The sequence below is a fragment of the Thunnus maccoyii genome, chromosome 1 (genome assembly GCF_910596095.1).
Source record: "Thunnus maccoyii chromosome 1, fThuMac1.1, whole genome shotgun sequence".
Lineage (NCBI taxonomy): Eukaryota > Metazoa > Chordata > Actinopteri > Scombriformes > Scombridae > Thunnus > Thunnus maccoyii.
In genome coordinates this window covers 24,458,974-24,478,062 of record NC_056533.1, presented here as the reverse complement: position 1 = coordinate 24,478,062, position 19,089 = coordinate 24,458,974, and the positions used below count along the sequence as shown (strand labels likewise).

Here is a 19,089-nt window from a genome sequence, read left to right as displayed (position 1 = left end):
ACTATATCATTTTTATACCGATATATTTTGTTGTTAATAACAGAGAGTATCATTATTAAGCACTATTCTGTGAGTAGAAGGTAAAAATAAACCATTTATTTGTGTTTTTCACATACTGAATACACACTTGCAGTTTACTATGGGTGTGTCAAGTGCTACACTTGACACAAGCTGCAAACTTGACAACAGAGTGTGGCTGTTTAAGTTTTTGTTACTTGTAAGATTGTAATATTAGTGAAATAAGAGCCCTGTGGAGAGAAGACCGGAGATTAACTGGGAAAGAAAAGTATAATTAAGAGTATATAACAATAACCGAGTAAAGGACAGAAAAAAACAAACAGTAAAGCAACTGGCTTGACTGACTCATAAGGCCTGAAGAGGTGTCTGGCGGACAGACCTTACAGAATGAGGACTTATGTTTTACCAGAAAAACTCTCAAAAAACAAAAACTGTACCAAAGTTCACTTATTATAAAAAGTTGCGGGGAAATTTAATAGCAGTAGTGACAAAGCCCCTAGTACTCTCATATGTCATTTCCATTCAAGGAACTCTGGTCATCTGGCAGGAGTATTTTCTTCATAAGTTCAATTTCCCACAATATGTTTCAATGAAATGTAGACCACCTGCAGTAAATATCATTACAGCCAATTTGAACTGCAATATTTCACAAAGGTTTTTGTATTACAAATCCCCAAAGGTTCTCCATGTACAGTTTCCTCTCTATAAAACCAGTTGTGAGTATTCACATCATTTCACTATTCAACTTTGGGCCAGGACAGAATGTCTGCAGCGCAACTATAAATCAAATTATATTACATGTCTGATTTTTACTGTGTATTTTACTACTCTGAACAAGTCTTTTTTGCCAAACAACTAAAAACATGTTCACCAAATAAAAAAGCAGAAAAGTGAAAATGTAGCTTTACACGATATTAAAAACATTATTTTACAATCTGTGTGTTCTACTTCAGTAAAGGGTAGCATCATCTCTCAACATGTGATGGATTGACTGAAAAGTGATACGGAGAGAGCAAATGAGTGAATGACTGACAGATGTGCGGACTTTAACAGGTATGCAGGGGTTGAGATTAATGGCTACAGCATGTTTGTAAGACAGTAAGACAGAGTAGATTTACCTTTTGGCGACGGAGCAGCGTCGCACAATGATGTTCTTTTTGTGCGCCCCTCTGCACCTGAGTTAACAAAATCATAAAGAGATTCAAGAAGAAGAAGAGAAGAATCATCAACATTGCCACAAATACAAAACAGATAAGAAAATCTACTGCAACCTCTTAGGCGGGTTTGTCTCATTACAAAAATGCTACATTATCCTTAAATGTTTGAAAAGTGCTGGCTTTCTTTTCGTTGCTATCACTTAATAGATTGTCAATCAGGAGTATACACTGAAAATTTTAATAGAAACGTTCTGACAAAAATTTCCAAGGTGAAACATAATTTAACAAAGCTTTGATTCAAGGGCTGATCATTGCGCACATGTACATACATTCAACCAGCTAATTGCATTGTGGTTGTTGTGTAGTATTTTTGGTTTTAAACAAACATCATATATTCTTTAAATTATGGCCTATGGGTGCTAATATTTGCATTCAGTGGTCATAAAATGTGGTATATTACTGAAATTGAATTAAACAGGAATTCACTACAACCACAGTAAAAAACAAAACAAAACTAAACTAAACATAATATAATTTGAAAGAAGCAAGCTGTGGAACAGCGAGACAGGTGCAGAGTTTAGTGTCTGATAAATGATAAGACGCCATCATATTAATTGAGTATTGTTGGCCAGCTTTGGTTCATGCTCCACTGTCTGTCATGGCTTATATGTCATGAGGGCCTGGCGCTGCTAGGTCATGCAGGGATGACAGTTAAAAATGAACCGTGTTATCTCATGGGTCCCACAATACACACTAGACCTGGACGACTACCGAATACACTGGTCCTCACTGAAATATCTTACACGACACCTAACTATTTGTCAAACTGATCTCACATCCAAGTGTCACATCTGTATATTCAGTTCAATGAAAAAATAATGGAAAAACAAACCTAAATAAAAAAATTACACACACATTCACACAATTTTTTTTTTCCATTTTCAGATGCTTTCTTTAAAAGTGAACTTCTCATTTTAACTTTGGGCTTAACATTTAGTGGGAAGTGTTAACACAACAGAGGTGCTCATTCATCAAAAAAGACAGGTTTAAGTTTGCTCTTTATAAAATTAAATCAAAAAAGTATTTTGTAACGGACTTGTTCAAGAGAGAATAAACCATCTATTGTATAACATACCAAAAGCAAAGATAACTTTGGGCTGTCAACCTCACACTTCAAAATGAATTTACTGTGGCCTCATGTAACTTAATGGGTTGCCTGGTAACGTCAAAAGACTCTGAAATTAACGTCTGCTGTATGACTGTCAGATCAGTAATCTTTACCAAGCTGCAGTGCATGATGCCTGATGGTTGAACTCAACTTCAAGTAAACATATTTGAATAAAAAAAACTTGGTACACTATTTTAAAAACATTAGCTAGCTATCAACTGGGATCCTTAATGTCAGAGAGATGAATGGCCAAGTGATATTTTCTCCCTTACTGGTTTGACATAGATTCATTCACTGCGAAGCTTCTCTCTCTCTCTCTAACCCTTTCACATATTCTGGGAGAGGGAGGGGTGAGATTGTTGCATGCAGTTGATAGAGTTAATTGAGGGGGGACAAATCATTTATATGTAATCATTGGGGTGACTTGGCTCCCCATAAAGTGATGCCGTCCTTATATTTCTTCCCACCAGCACAAAGAAGGTGGATGTATGCAAATACAATAATTTCTCCTACCAAATATTCCAAGCATACACCAATATTGTGATTAAACCAAAACAAAACATCTAAATGTGAGGTTAAAAAAAAGGATAAAGTGTAAGTGTGCTGACTTACTGCAGGGGCTACTCTGATGATAGAGCAGATGTGAGAAAGAAAGGACAGGTGCCAACTCGCTGTGGAGCCCAATGCTTCCCGCCTGGTTTGTCTCCTGCGTTTCCTCTTCACCTTTCAGATTCTGCCCCGCCTCTTCCTGGTCTGCCCAGACCACGCCTCTCTCCCTCAACACAACCTGCTCTAGTTCGTGGTTCTCCAACTCATCTGCTGCAGTGACCAGCCCGGCCCCGCGCATCGCAGAGTAGTGCCGATTATAAGCTGGCAACAAGATGTTCACCATTCTGAAATGCATTGGAAGAATGATGTTGAGAGAAAAAAAAATGTGTGAGGTGAAATTCAGTTTTTTCTATACTAAGTAATTAGTTACTTAATTCACTGGGGATTCATTCCAAGTATTGTCAACGTACTTTTGCATGCGCTTATTCTGCTGATCCTGCAGCGCAGTGAGCTCGACCATCTGCTTGATGTGTTGTTTGAGGTCGTTTACCTGCAGCTCCAGTCTGTGGCAATGCAAGTCCTTCTCTAACACCTGAACAAGGGGGAGAAGCGAGGTCAGGGAGCAGGAATGATGATGCAACAGCCGGTATAACATAACAGCATTAGCACTCTGGTGTGCAGAATTAAAAGAAACAAAAGGTGATAGGGGGTCATGACGCTAGAGAGAAGATGCAAAGTTCTGTTTTCATCCATGTTTCATTTGCAAAGCTGTCTGGCTCTGGGTAAAGGAGGGGAGAGAAAAAAAAAGAACTCTGACGTAAAGAAACTACGAAACAACAGCAGAGAGAACATTTGACCGGTGGGTGCGTCATAGTTCTGGGTCAGTTCCTGGAAGAAAGGATAAAGAAGAAAAAAATAACATGGACATGGTTTTAGGTAACTGGCTGCTGTGTGAGGGATGAGTAAAGGGTATTGATTTATTCTCTTCAGTGATCCACGAGTGAGCTGGAGAAATAAAATGAGCACGGTTCTAATTACTGGGAGAACAGATGGGAAGAAAACAAAGACAGTCACGACACCAGTAGAGACACAGCCTACCTTCCAAAATAAACAAACAAAAAACACCAAGCGATGAGTTTTCAAGGATGTAACTCACATTGTTAATTTTTTCTCTATATCTAATCATGCTCATTTGTCTGCTTACATTAAGTTTACAAACTATTTCATCCTGTTGTCAAGTTATGGAATGAAGTCTGTAGTTTTACTTACTGAATGCTTCTATTGACCTGCAAATACTGCTGCAGGCATTGTGGTTACACCTTTTCGATTAGGTTCAATCAGTTAATTAATCAAATTTGACATAACTTCTACTTGCTGTTGTTAGAATTAACATAAATAAAGGTTATAACAAACCATGGAGGAAATTTAGGGCTATTAGGGTTATTTTTCAGCACCAGTAAATATAATAGGGTCAGTAAGTTCTTCTAACCTGTGAGGCTTGATCATTCGACTTCAACAACTTCATATCATTCTCGACACGATGAAGCCAGCCGTCATTGTCCAGGAAACGTGTTTCTGCCTCCTTCAAACGTTTGCAAATGTGCTGCTGCTGAGCGCGCAAGCTTGCAATCTTCCGTTCATGCTTACAAGTGGCCTATTGGAAACAACAGCAACAAAAAAGGTGAATGAATGGCAACCAGGCAATTTACATTAATTTAAAATATTTAGCATTTGTTGAGAATTCTTTGTTTGGAGAGGCAAATCTGAAACAATTTATCTTAAGATAAAAATATAAATGAAAGTTTTAAAATGTCAGACAGATGAAAGAGTATTGCCCTCAGAAGATTTGTTCCCACGGTTTAGTTTGCCTCAGTTTGGATGAGAGTGGACCATTCTGCAAAGTTTGGTTCATTCTTGAGAATTCACTTTCTATATGTTGGATGGCATTTACAGGTGGGGCTAACACTTGGACTTAGATGGCTGATAAAAGCCAGGAACTGGGGAGCAATGACCCTGTCCTGTAGTGGCGTAAATGAGAGGCTCAGACAACTATAGAGAACAGAGAAGTAAAATGATGACTCGGCAGCTGTTTTCTGCGGGGATGATGGAATGTGTGGATAGCAGCGTAAGCATCAGCTACCTTCTCAGTCTTTTCCTTGGCACAGAAATATTGGACCTGCAGGTTGTCCTCCTCACTGTAGCGCTGGCGCAGCTCATTCTCCTTCAGTTGTCTCTCCAAATCCAGCTGTTCTTTCCTGATTTGGGCCCGGCTAGAGAAGATTTGCTGCAGAGCTTCTGACACCCTAGAGAGAAGGGGAAAAGAGTGATGTTCGAAAATTACAAGCTTTGACTTAAAAGGGCTGCACTAGGAAATGTGAATTAACAAAAGTAAAACAAAAGAATTAATGTCAAACTTTTAAAGTTATATAAATGCTCTAAAAATGGCCTTGGCCATTTCATTTGATGATATCACAGAGCAGGCCATTACAGTCACAACTTATTTTTTTTTGCAATCAAACGAACAATCTGATTCAAACATAAACAAAAGGGTCACGCTACAACTACATGTGAATATATTATGTATTGCCTCTTTAAAATAGATAAATAGGTATACCTGTAAAGTCTAATGCAATCCCATCTTTGTGGAGCTTGTAATGCTTAGTTTTGCTCCTACTGTCAGAAAGGTGTTCTTTAAACTAATTTATAGGACTGTGGTCAGTGGTTGTTGTTGTTTTGGAATGCATTATGTTGAAAGGCTTTTTGTAATGTTTTGCCCACCTTGATTTACATACATGAAGGGGACAGAATATTAGGAGCACCTCTTAGTATAATGCAATCCAGTAAAACATGGCCATCACCACAGGGATTCTAGCCAGATGTGATTAGAAGCTGCTATGCCACATGTAAGGACTGAATTTAATATATTGCTGTGCCGAGAGCTCCTACAAACCACTAAATCAAGCATTTAACGTGTCATAAAGAGGCCATGAGATATTTTATCAACACATTTAAGCCAGTTTTAATATAGCTATAGCAACTTATAATGATCATTTAAAAGTAGTCAGATCACTCATCAGATCAAATATTTGCCAGACTAATGTTGTTATTTAGCACAATTACTTAATGACATTTTAAGGCTTGAGCTGATTAAAAAATCATGTCTTCAAGACGGCCTAAGGCCTCCACAAGATGCCAGTGACTGAGCCAGAAATGTATTCTTAGATATATGATGTATATATGTATTCTTAGAATAGAGTTGAGGTGATATTCTGATTGGATGCAAGTGACTGTCTAGTTGAGTTAAAGCAGGAGGAAAGACATGAGAGGCACGCAGGTAAATAAGACTGGAGAGCTGTCGCTGAAATGTGACTGCACTCTTCAATGTAACTCCAGTGACGTAGGAGACGTCGTGGCCTTGCTAGACTGCTGAATTTTTAATAGTGTGAGAAGCGTGCAGCCTCTATTCAGAGCCTCTCACTGTGCGAGTTGTGAATTCTGATGCCAGTGAATGAAATGTGTGGGAGTGAGACTCATTCAGCTTTTCCATGTCCCCCGCCCCCAACCCAAATACCCCGACAGATGCCACTGTATGCCTTAAAGACAACTGGATGGGATGTGGTTGATCTGATTTATATTGAAGAAATAAATGGGTATATATCATTTCAATTAGAATAAAGGAACTGCAGTTATAGTGAAGCTAATGTTGATTATAGTAGTTCTATCCAACACTTATATACCTTTACACAAAGAGGTAAGGCTTGAAACCAAGACGCAATTCTTTTTTTCCAAACACAAAAAAGCGAAGGCCAAGGCCAGTGGTTTTCAATCCTGATCCTTGGGACTCAAAGTATATGTTTTTTTTAATCCAAGATGTAAAATAGTCCCTGATTAGATGGCTGGATTAAAAACTAGCAGTGCACAGGGTCTCAAACCAAGGCTGCAAACTCTCTTCTCTTTGTAATGTTTTGGACTGTATCATCCTGTTTCAATTAAAGAAAAATAAAATATATGCATAGACAGCAGCATTTACATTATAACAAAAAAAGGAGTATTATTTATTATTCTAATTTAAACCTAGAAAAATACTTTATTTACCTTAGATTTGTCTCAAGTTTAAATTACAGAGAAGCACTTATCAATATTTTACCACGGAGCTGCTCTTAATATGCAGGTCGACTGATTACAGTACAAGTCAGGAGTGAATGTTGAAAAAAGGCGAAAAAAAAAAAAGAAGTCTTCAGGTATAAAAACATTGTTGTGTTCATATTCTTACTTAGTCTTAACTCTAAAACAATCACGGTAAATACTTATTTAAAAAAAAAAAAAACATATTGGTGAAGATCATAACAATTAGTATTGGTTTCTTCATGTGACACATTTCCTATTGACGGAGAATGTTACAGCGGGACATCAGACAGTTATATGTCCATCTGGAGTGTAAACTAATGGGCCATGAATTATGAAGAGACAGGACATTTAATTTGACAGAAAGGCGGCATTGCTGAAAAACAAATCGTGCTTTTTGATTGGACTTTTTTGTTACACCCAACTAGTGTAGCATGAGGTCACCACCGAAGACGCACTGTTTTCCAGGAAGAAACCGTTTTCCAGGAGACTCAGGCGCCCGTTTCATGGGATGGCAGTAACACAAACAAGTTGTTTAAAAAGTAAAAAATACCAGCCTGTGTAGCTGATCTACACAGGCTTTGGGAACTGATCAAGCCTTTCATCAGCAATTCAGTAGCACTGGCATTGGATAATCAATTCTGATACTTTGTTTACAGTATCACTATGGGTAGGTCAGCTGTCAAAAATATTACTAATGCACTATGTTGTGTGTGTGTTCTCAAGGCAACACAAACAAGTAAATAAACAGCAGCTGGCATTTTCAACTAATGATATCCACACTGACATTATGTGTTACCAATCAAAGCAGGTAGAACTGCTTTAGGTTTAAAAATCCTTTTGCTTCTACTCTAGCAACATGTTTTTCTGGTGCAGCACACCTTGACTGCGCTGCTCCTGGCCGAAAACTGTGTCTGAACATTGAAATTTTGTATATGTAAAAGGTGAAGACAGGCTATCAAAATACTATCAAAGCATTTCTGGCCACAATTGTTTCTGACTGTCACTGATTTCTCCACAGTGATTACAGATTACTACACTACTGCACCATTCAAAAATATAACAGACAGAATCTTTAGGTGCTGCCTAGAGAGCATCGAGTTTTGGCAACCTCCAGATTGCCTCTGTGCATTTTGCTGATGATGTACAGTAGTTCTGCTGGTTTCATCAAACTGTGAACTCCAGCATGCACTGGACAGGTTTGCAGCCAATAGTGAAGCACCACTGTAAACGAGTCCACTGTACTCTATCAGAAAGTGGTGGACAGTCTGTTTTGGGTTGGGAATGAGTTGCTGCCTGAAGTGACGTTTGGTTTGGTTGGTTTATGATCCAAAACCTCATCTATGGTCATGAGCTCTGGCTAGTGACAGAAAGAATGAGATCATGGATACAAACAGCCAAAATGTCTGAGTTTCCTTCTCAAGGTGTCCGGCCTCTTAAGGTAAAGGTGAGGGTCCCAAAAATCCACAAGAAGATCACAGTGGAACCACTGATCCTTTGCTTTGAATGGAGCTACTGGAGGTGGTTGGGGTATTTCAGGACTGTCTAACTGGGAGGACACCCGAGGCAGGCCTGGAGTGCGCTAGGGGGATTATATATCCCATTGGCTTGGAAATGCCTTGGGATCCCCCCAGAAGGGCTGGAGAGAATGGGCAGTGAGAGGAGCTTCTGGACTAATTTGCTTAGTCTGCCACAACAATGACCTGGACCCAGACAAATGCCAGAAAATGGATCGATAGTTGGATGATAGGTCACAATACAGTACAAAACATTGCAGATAACTGCTAAAGGAAAACTGTGATACAGGAAATTAAGGGTTTCCTCTCTAAATTGGATTGCCTTTACTATAAATATATACATAGAATATAAATAGATTCTTTATATGGCAAAAAGAATTGTACCAACACCTATGTTCATACCACCCACCTCATATTCCAGTAGCCTGGTTTGAAGCTTCATTAAGCAACATTTTGATGACATTAAATCAAATCTCGAAGTGATGCCAATTGTGCCGATCACACTGAGAATCAACACCTCAGACCCGAGCTCTATGCAACTTTCAACAGCTTTAAGCCCACCGTTCTGGTCTGTTAAGTCCAGTGCTTTTTTTTTACTAAACAATTGTATAAGACTGATTGCTGCCACTCATGCTACCTTCCAAGCACAGAATGGCGGCGAGCAGACGTTTACGAGTAATATCTAATATCTAGCAAACCAAAGAGATGCAGAATTTTTTCTCTGAAGTTAGCGGATTGATGTGTTGACTAAGTTAGTAAATAAGCGATTGTTTGCTAATATGTTACCCATAGGCACTTAGGGCCTGAGCACCGAGTGGTGTGAAGGCCCTATTGTATCCGAAGGAATTACTCTTCTTCTTCTGAAAGAAATGCATTTTTGAGGGGCTACAGGTGCTTGAAAACTTATGAAACTTTGCACAAGCATCAGAAGTGGTGAAGATGAACAAAATTTGGTAGGCACATGAACCATGTCCAGACTTACAAAAAAGTCTTTTGGAGCCATACCCTAAGTCCAACAGGAAGTCAGCCATTTTGAATTTACTGTGCAATTTTTGCACAGTTTTTGCCATTTGCAGCCATTGTATTTTTAACGAACTCCTCCTATAGATTTAACTCAACCAACTTCAAAATTGGTCGTTGTTATCTAAAGACCTTCACCATGAAAAATTATCAAAATTGTGAGTTTTTTATTGAACATCGTTGCTGTGGTGATGCGGCAAATTTCGATGTTTTGCCATGAAACAGGAAGTTGTTATAACTTGAATGTGCATCATCGAACCTACCCAAGATTTCTCATGTTTGATAAGGGTCCTGGCCTGAACACATCTATGTGTCAATATTGAGTCATAGTGCTGGTAACAGAAAGTTACAGGCGCTGTACTTTTACGTCCTATACTTAGCAGGTTGACCAGGTCCATCTCAAATTTGGTCAGAAAGGCCAAATGGCCTTGATGATGCTATATTGTGAAGCTTTATGATGAAAAGTGATCAAAATCTTGAGTTTTCATGAAACTCTCTTTATGTGGCGTGCTGTTCAATTTGCGTGTTTCGCCATGAAACAGGAAGTTGTTGTAACTCTACTGGACTTTGTCCAATCTGCCCCAGATTTCACATGCTTGATTGAAGTCCAGGCCTGAACACATCTACATGTCAATAATGAGTCATAGCACTACCTACTGACAACACAAAGTCAGCCTTATGTGACAAACATCCTCTGATATACATTTAATTCAATTTATCAATTTATCGAATATCATGGATGAACACATGATATATAGCAACATGATGTACAATTAGTGGGTGTTCTCTAGTGCCACATAGTGGACACTGGAAGTGGTACTTAACTCCTTCATGCAACATCCGATATTCATGACAATGCATATGCGTGTCAGGCGACCTCCACTAAATGCATTACTGCATTAATGATCCACTTGTGTAGCACCACTTACTGGCAACAGGAAGCAAGCTTTATGTTACAAACTCCCTTTGATTTACTTGAAATTTAAAGTGTGTGGTCTGCATTTGATATGCAGCTACACAATGAACATTTAGTGCGTGTTTTCTAGCACCACATAGTAGACAGAGGAAGTGATAGTTATCTTCCACATGCAATGTCCAATATTGAGGAAAATGTATGCGTCTGCTGCCCTCTGGTAAATGTATCGCTGCATCGCGTTGCTCCACAATAGCAGCGTAACTACGGCGCAACCCGACATGCACAAAGGTGCGAGGGCCTGATCATTGCTACTTGCAGCTTTAATCTACTTTTATATTTCTTATTTTGGTATTTTCAGCCTATTCAGCACTTTGGTCGACTGTAGTTATTTTAAATGTGCTATAAAAATAAATATTGACTTGACTTGACTGCGTGCTGAGCTGGCATAATCAAGATTTACAGCAGGCGTATTTATACCCTATGACATTTATTGTACCATAAATACCATAAATAAATTAAATACAATAAAAAAATAGCCAATTAGACTTTCACTCCTAATTTGATAACCTGAACCAAAATGCGTAATTACACCCAGAGCTGCCTGGTCCACTCACTGGCTCTAAAGTCACAATAACCACGGGTAAAACAACAGTTCCCTTAAATGTATCTCTACTGTGCATTGGCAATCAGTGCATGTATTCAAATAACAATAAAAGGGCTTATGACACATAAAGAAGGCAACTACTGATATGTCTCAGCTTACACCCTGAATCACAGTCACGTAAACGCTTACCTTTTGAACTCTGCTTGTTTCTGAGAAGAGACTGTGTTAGAAGTTCCAGGCACCATGTTCTTCTCCTCGTATTCTTTTAGTTTCCGCTTCAACTGTACAATCTTTAGAAATGTGACAGGACATTAAAATAATAGTCAGACAAGAGCTACTGATAACGCTAACTTTTGAAATCAGATATTGCGGAAGTTGTGTGGATTTTTTCAAAGTCAGTGCTGTAGTGTTGGTTGTGTCAGATTACCTCTTGTCGTTGCTTCTCACATATCACTGCATACTGGCCAATGTGACTGTCCAGGCTTAAAACATTACTCTTCAGCTGAGTGGAGAAGAAAATGATTTAAAAGCAATCCATACATTTGTAATCCAAGTATTATAACTCTTAAATATTACAATTTACCTTCAGTGAAATCAACATAATAAATAGAATACTAACCGAGGTTTTAATCTCCTTGGCCCTGTTGGCATACTTCAGTGTGTTGTGGGTGTCGTCATATGACTTGGATGAGGGGCTAACATTGGCAATCATAACTGTCCTGCAGTTGCCTCCCAAAGAGTCTTTAAGTATCCGCGTCAGCTTGCTGTCTCTGTATGGTATATGAGCTTTCTTACTCTGAAACAAATGAGAAAAGTTAATGTTAGCCCAAGAGGTAAGACCATGTGTGCGTTCACTAAAAGTGTACACCAACAAGCATTTCAGAAAAGATGACAAAAGTTTGGGATGCCACAGTGTTTACTTAGAAAATAAATCAAAAATGTTTGAAAGGAACAAATACCAAATCTAGGAAACATGACAGATTCCCAAAACTGGAAACACTAATCAAAATAAAGGAAAGAAAAGGTGCGTTACTGTTGTTGTATGTAGGAGCACAAATGTGTAGTACACCTTAATATGCATTCTCCATCTGGACAAGCTCCACAAGTGAGCTTAGTCAGATTACACTATTTGGTGGGGACCAATAAATGTGACGGGGAACAAAACTCAGCATGGAAAGCTCATTTTAAAGTTCGCAAGATCCACAAAACATGGAACAGCCATCTACAACAGTGGTCTGAAGCCTCTCTGCAGCTGGTCTGTGAACACAGCTCGGTCTGTAATAATGTTATTAGATAAACTACAGCTGCTTAGGTGGGTCACCATCTCATGGGCATTGGGATTGCAGAAAGTCACATTAAAATTAAAGCAACAAATGAGCGTAAAATGATCTCTTTTGGGGTTTGCAGCTGTGCCTGCACTTCTCCTTGGAAAAACCCTAAGTCTACATCTGGATTCACAGACCTTATAGTTCATGTCAGGTCCTTACAGGGAGTTACAGAGTAGTTGTGCCAGCAGGCATTCAAACTTACTATTTCAGCAAAGTCAGAATTTAAAAGTTAACAACCATATTTCACCAACCTCAGATGTTTGTTTTGACTCCATACATTTGGGAAATCGTGAGGATTATAACCCTGTCAAGTTACAGGTAAATGGAGGGATCTGCAGTGGTGTGAATAGCAGGTGTGAAACAATCACAAAAAATGGGTGTTGGGTTCAGCAGGAATAAGGCATTTTCCATATTAATGTGGACAAAATTAAAAACGCCCCTTACATATCAAACAGGGTTCCATCCATACCAGTAATTTCAGACCAATTTCTTAAACCATGCCATTCAAGTTGCCAAAACAACAGAAAGATTGGTTTAAAGGATTTGGCTGTCCATTTTCTATATTTTTCTTATTGTCAACAAATCTCATTTGCAGAGCCAAACCAACAATGAACTCATCCTACTTACAAGTATTGTGTGTATCCAAAGCCTGATATATCTTATCCCTCTGTGCTGTAGAGCTCCGTTGTTGTCCAAGAACATTTAAAAACACATCAATGAGCCACACCGCTGCACTGGGGAAAATCCACATCCCTCATCCATGAAAACAGTGGTTACTGTAATTTGTGTAACTTCTTTAGAAATGGTTCCAAAAAGTAAAAACAGCGATAAGATAGTAACCCTCAGGGGTGAGGTTCCTTGTACGGTAGATGCAACTGCGCATGCGCAAAAAAAGCCAAATCCTTTTATCGCTTTTTGTTCCACATCTTTCAGCTGGCAAACAAAACTGTTAATTCTGCCATTATCTGGTAAGTAGGGTCAGGACGTATTATACAATACATGACTGCAAAATCATGGTAATTAGACTTCATTCTCTACTGAACAGTTTCTGGCAACAAACTCAGATCTCTCAGCTGCTTCACTCAGTGCTGCAGTTACATGTAACACATACATAATAACATAACATTTCGCAGTTAAAGCTTCCCCTTGGCTGTCATTTAAAGGATTTTACTGTGAAGCAGGTACAGGTTTTAGCCTTAGCCGACATAGTCAATGACAGCTAACTCATGGTGCCACAGTGACAAAAGGGGCTATGTCTGGTCACGGCAACTGCAGGAGGGCTGGAGCAATTTAATCACTATTTAATGCTTGCACATTATAGGTTTTATTATTTAAATTCACTCTGAGCAATCAGTAAGAGACATGGAAAGTTGAGGTTGACAGGAAGTTTGCTGCTTAACATGGTGCTTGGAACCCAACCACATCTGCAGGTTGACAACCACACAACATCATAAAAAAAATAAAATAAAAAAAAAGCTCAGCTTTCTCTGTCCACACCATAATGCAAAACTGGTTCTATGAAATGTATCCACTCTAGACAACATTTTCAGAAAGCCTAGTTTTCGTGGGTGGGAAACGCTGGCCTTGTGTGAATGGAAGGCCTAAACAGAGATAAAAGGATGTGTCGTCAAATGTATCTGCATTAGTTTGGACATGGCCTAAGGCAAACAACTTACAACAAAAACCTCTGTGCAGCATAGCATGAAGATGACATACTGAACTGCCCAAACAGAAGCAGCAGACATTCTTCTCACTCAAACAAATGGCATGTCAGCCCAGACACGAGCGGAGACATTCTTTCCTGTAAACAATGGCCACAACATGAATTCCTCTTCAGCCTACAGTAAACACTGGAGCACCAATAACCATGGGGATAGAATGAGGAAGGAGTGGGGATTAGTGGTGGGCATTGTAGGCTGAGCAGCTCAAACTGAGTCCATCACTGAAACACTTCAGAATGATGGGCAAGGTATAATACATTAAAGAACACAGTTTTAACCCAAGAATGAAGTAACCTGTTGAGGAAGCATCACATTTCACCATGACAGTGTTACATTTGTGCAGCATTTCCTACATGTATGTGGCCTGCTTGCACGTTGTCCCTTGAGACTGGTGTGTAAAATGAGAAGACTGCTCGACAGGTTAATGTATGCAACTGGAATGAAATAATACCCAAATACTCAGTTGACTCTGCACTTCTCAAGCTCTCTGTTTCATCTGGACGCTAGTGCTTTAGTTCATATACCTATATGTATTATAATCTTTAGAACATTATGCAAAATTTCCATATGCGCTGATGATATATTTTGCTGATAGAACCATAAGAATACAAAAAACCCCCCATCATGCTTGATAGCGGTTTCATTGGTGTAAAACTCGATGTACGTGTGTGTATCAGTGCATATGTCTGGATGCATCTATATTTGATTAATTTTTAAATGTGTTGTGACTGCAATAATGGGAACGACAGCATGCCACTATAAACATTCTTTGTGTGTATGTAGTTGTTGATATTGAGAAGAGCTAGTAATGCCATATTAAAACTGGTGATAGAGTAATGTGAGTGGATAATTATTAACATGTTTTATGTCATTGTAATATGCTTGTGTTGGTAAATTGTGTTGTTTAAATTTTGCCTTATTTTTAAACCACTACCTAACATTATTTTTGAAGGTTTCTAAATAAATATCATTTTAACTTTTATTTGACAATCACAAAGCAGAGCTGAATTTGTTACCAAACTAACCAAACACTTTGTTTAATGTCTACAGTCTGACAAAAGCTGCAGTGCATTGCTGTCTTTGCTAACCAGAAATTGTCTTGTGTACATTTAAATTCAAAATTTTAAGCGTTACAACAGCAAGCACACAACACTGTTTGAATGTTAACTCTTCTGTGAACAGATCCCCAATAAACAGTTTCAGCTGTCACGGAGACATCGGACAAATTGCTCTCAGTACACAGAAAATGTGAAACACTGCTAAATATTTAAAGGGAGACCACATTTTACAGTTTCTCTTTTTCCACAATGTCTCTATTACTAGAAGATGGTTACATATTTGTTTGTGCTGGCCACGCCCCCAGCTATTATTTGAGACTCTGCCATTATTGAATACCGGCTTTTATATGAGAAATTATCATATGCAAAATCACATATAAAATGATCAAACTAAAAATGTGTAAAAAGATAGGTTCACAGTTCTAGTCTGTCTTAAAAAAAACACTGACATGACCATATGAACATTTAAACTTGTGTTGCTTGATGTAATCATACCTGCATACATGCCATTAAGAGAGTACCTTCCCAATTCACTTGCAATGTCTATCCAATGATAGGGGACTAAATCTACAGTCCTTGTCTTTGCCTAACTGGTTGGACTTTATACAATATGTCCCCTTTCCTAGACTGAGTCACACATTTATTCATCTATCAAACACTTTGGAGTATTTTCTGTAATCATATCGGAACTTCTGCTGAATCATTGATTTTCTTAACTAACCTAAAGCATACACTTAATAGGAATGAAAGTGTAATCAGGGCTCAGATTTCACAAATAATTAAATCCAAATAATAATAAAAAAAAACAACCCAGACTGGATCTCATAAACATGGAGAACTCTCACAGACTATCTGCTCTTAAACTGCCAACATAACATTGCTCATACTACAATATCAGAAAAAAAGGATGCATAACAACAAAGTATTAAATTGATCATCACGCCAGAGGACACTCCACACCACTCACTCTCTTATACACACACACATAACTACAGTTTTGACCGTTAATTAAGACATAGGCCTATTCTGTTATTAACGTTATTGACGTATCTGCACTAATATTTTGTCGATCTTAACAGTTCATCAAACTCGTAGGAAACACCTGCTAAAGTGGTCACCAATTTAAAAACACCACTGCTCTCCTCCCCTCAGCCAACATGTGTTGCATATTGGCCGTTGTGGCCAAGCGCTTTAAAAAAACATAAAGGGACGGACGGAACCATCCATCAAACAGAAATAACAAGACTTTGCATCTGCCCAGAGGACCACTGGGACTGTCTTTAGCCTAGTACAATCGGTAAAAGAGTTGTTTACTTCCTGAATCCTGTTACCTTCAGGGAAAATCACAATCAGGTGGAGAACTGGGCAAGAAATACAGTGCAATAAAATGAGAAAAAAAAACCCCCAGACCTGGTCGAGACAACTCGAAACAACTTATTTTATACATAAATATCTAACGCTAAATCCTGTGTGTCGATATTATTTCTCATAGGTCTGCATTATCGCAAAATCGCGTACACTCTGTTACATTATTTTGTCAACACTCTGTAGGTAATCTCAGAGTACAATATATGTAATGTAGGGTAATTTGAACTCACCTTAGGGTCAGCAAGAGCATTGATAACATTTCCTAGGGCAAGGAGTGAGCGATTGATGTTAGCGCCTTCTCGAAAACGTGCCCCTTTAGCGTTGGTGGCGCTGGCTCTCTCTGAGCCTGCCAGATCAATCAGGCTCATTTTGGCGACGCAGACATTAGGATTGAGGCTGGCAGTTTTGTCCTGTTGTCTCAAATATATCTGGAGAAAAAAAGAATACGAAACTGTCAATTTAAGAACATCAGCAAGCAAACTGAGATGCATTATTACACAGCTGTTGTGAAACATGAACTTAAAAGATACTTCATACTTAAAAAAAAAAAAAAAAAAATCTTATTAGTTAATCATTTTATCATTATGTTGTTTTCTTCAAGTAATGATATCATGCTACCACCTAACTGTCCTTGCGGATTTGAATATGACTGAACTGAAATACCTGAAACACAGCATGGGACCGTGAGGAGGTGGCATTCATATCAGTGGGGTGCTGCGTCCTGTTTCGATTGCCAGAATCCAAAGCCTCAAGAATGTGCTCTGCAGATTTGGGCTGTATAGGGAAAAAAGGACATCATCATCTATGGTGTGTGACCCAGTAAAAGGCCCCATTTGGGAACACCACAGCAGGAGAACAATAATGGGGGTCAACACTAATAGTCTGTATATGTAACCCAGTTAGGATAATATTTGTACAATTTTTTTTATACAAATAATTACATTTATTGGGATTTGACAATTTTCCCAATGAATTAGGAAAACATCTAACAATTTACCCAACAACGACTACAGTTGTTTTATATAACTGATAACATCACAAAGTTTAAGTTTCAATTCAAAATGTTTTCCCCCACAACCTTCATTTATTAGGAGAGAGCAAACCCCTAGAGAAAAAGTTTGAATAGTAACACATATTTTTTGATCATGTCTTAACACGGGCGGTGCATTTTTAAATATTAAGGCTGCAGAGGACACGATTCCTTGGCATTTATTCTTGTACAACTTCTACAGACAATATTCGTAAGACAAGATGCTACGGGCTGGTGCGTGGGATACATGTTGCTACTAACCTGATGCAGTGTGAGGCCCTGAACAACCACTCCTTTAGAACTGTCCTCCCTCACTGCAAGAGGCCCCGCATTAGCCAACAAGTCTCTGATCTGTTCATTGTAAACCTGTGAACAAACAACAAATGTTAACTGTAAATAGAGCCAAATATATTAAAACAGGGTTGCTGCACTTTTTGAAATCATATTTAATGCTTTTTAAGACCTTGACAGAGAAAGTTTAATACCCTTTCCACAGCAAAACAAATGTACAGTAGGGCTGAGCTTTGTGTTTGAAATCAACTTGACAATAACAGGGACATTTTTCTAGATATTTCTGTATCTCCATATGACAATCATATGTAAAATCTTGTAAAGTAAAAGTAAATTAATGGCAAATGCAACGAACAATGTGCCAATGTTATGCCTTACATTAGATAAAACTTGGTTAAAATAAGAGGATTTTATTTAAAATTTCAATTAAAATTTGCTTGGAATTGTTATTTTTGACAACACTGTGTAAAACATTGAGGCTGTTCCTGTTGTTCTTGCACTCACAGAGTAGGCTACAGTTAATTCTCCACATTAAGACACATACATGTTACAATTATCTACCTTTCATCCACTTCGGTCCATTAAATCTGTAAACACCAGCTAAGTGGTAACTAAATTAAGAGTCTGCTCCTCTCCCTCATGTCGCATGTTGGCCGTTGTGGATCCACACTAAAACATTATTATCTAGATTCTAGCAACTATCAGAAATAAACTGAACCCCCCTGGCTAACTATCTTTAGCTTAGCATCATCTGTACTGTTCTGTGTACTTCTTTAATCGTGAGAGCAGGCGGCCCGTTGAGAACCAATCGAAACATTACCAGAAAAAGAAAGAAATGGACTGGGTGGCGATTCACAGGATTCACTTTAAATAAGTGAATCCTGTGAGGAGATACTTCTCATGCAACTAGGCATCACCTCAAAGCCTGAAAATCTAATTTAAGACTTTAAGAATCGGCGGGAACACTTTAAAAGCATCTCGAGAAATCAGCTGAGACAAAAATGTACAGTTAGGTTGAGGTCCTGTAAGGGACAAGAGTTAAAATTGAAAAAGTTAGTAGAAGAGGATATAGAAAAACATGACAAATGAAAAACAGTCCCTTTAAACTTGGCCATTAATGCAGAAAATATCTACAATGCCTTTAGACAAAACCAGTGTGATTCAATTACAAATGAATATTGCCACTGAAACTGTTTGGTCAGTGCCAAAGAATCACTGG

General features: G+C 38.5%; 1 protein-coding gene across 2 annotated transcripts in view; it reads right to left on the bottom strand.

Moving 5' to 3' along the window:
• kif18a (kinesin family member 18A) overlaps positions 1–19,089 on the bottom strand; it is a 31,458-nt gene that overhangs the window by 8,974 nt on the left and 3,395 nt on the right. For both annotated transcript variants that reach the window (XM_042412190.1, XM_042412276.1), the window contains exons 4-14: positions 17,841–17,945; positions 17,213–17,323; positions 16,780–16,977; positions 11,694–11,870; positions 11,502–11,576; positions 11,264–11,364; positions 5,033–5,195; positions 4,382–4,546; positions 3,363–3,484; positions 2,956–3,236; positions 1,137–1,193 (exon numbers count right to left, since the gene is read on the bottom strand). In XM_042412190.1, the coding sequence (XP_042268124.1) occupies positions 1,137–1,193; positions 2,956–3,236; positions 3,363–3,484; positions 4,382–4,546; positions 5,033–5,195; positions 11,264–11,364; positions 11,502–11,576; positions 11,694–11,870; positions 16,780–16,977; positions 17,213–17,323; positions 17,841–17,945 (1,555 nt within the window). The remainder of the gene's footprint in view (positions 1–1,136; positions 1,194–2,955; positions 3,237–3,362; positions 3,485–4,381; positions 4,547–5,032; positions 5,196–11,263; positions 11,365–11,501; positions 11,577–11,693; positions 11,871–16,779; positions 16,978–17,212; positions 17,324–17,840; positions 17,946–19,089) is intronic.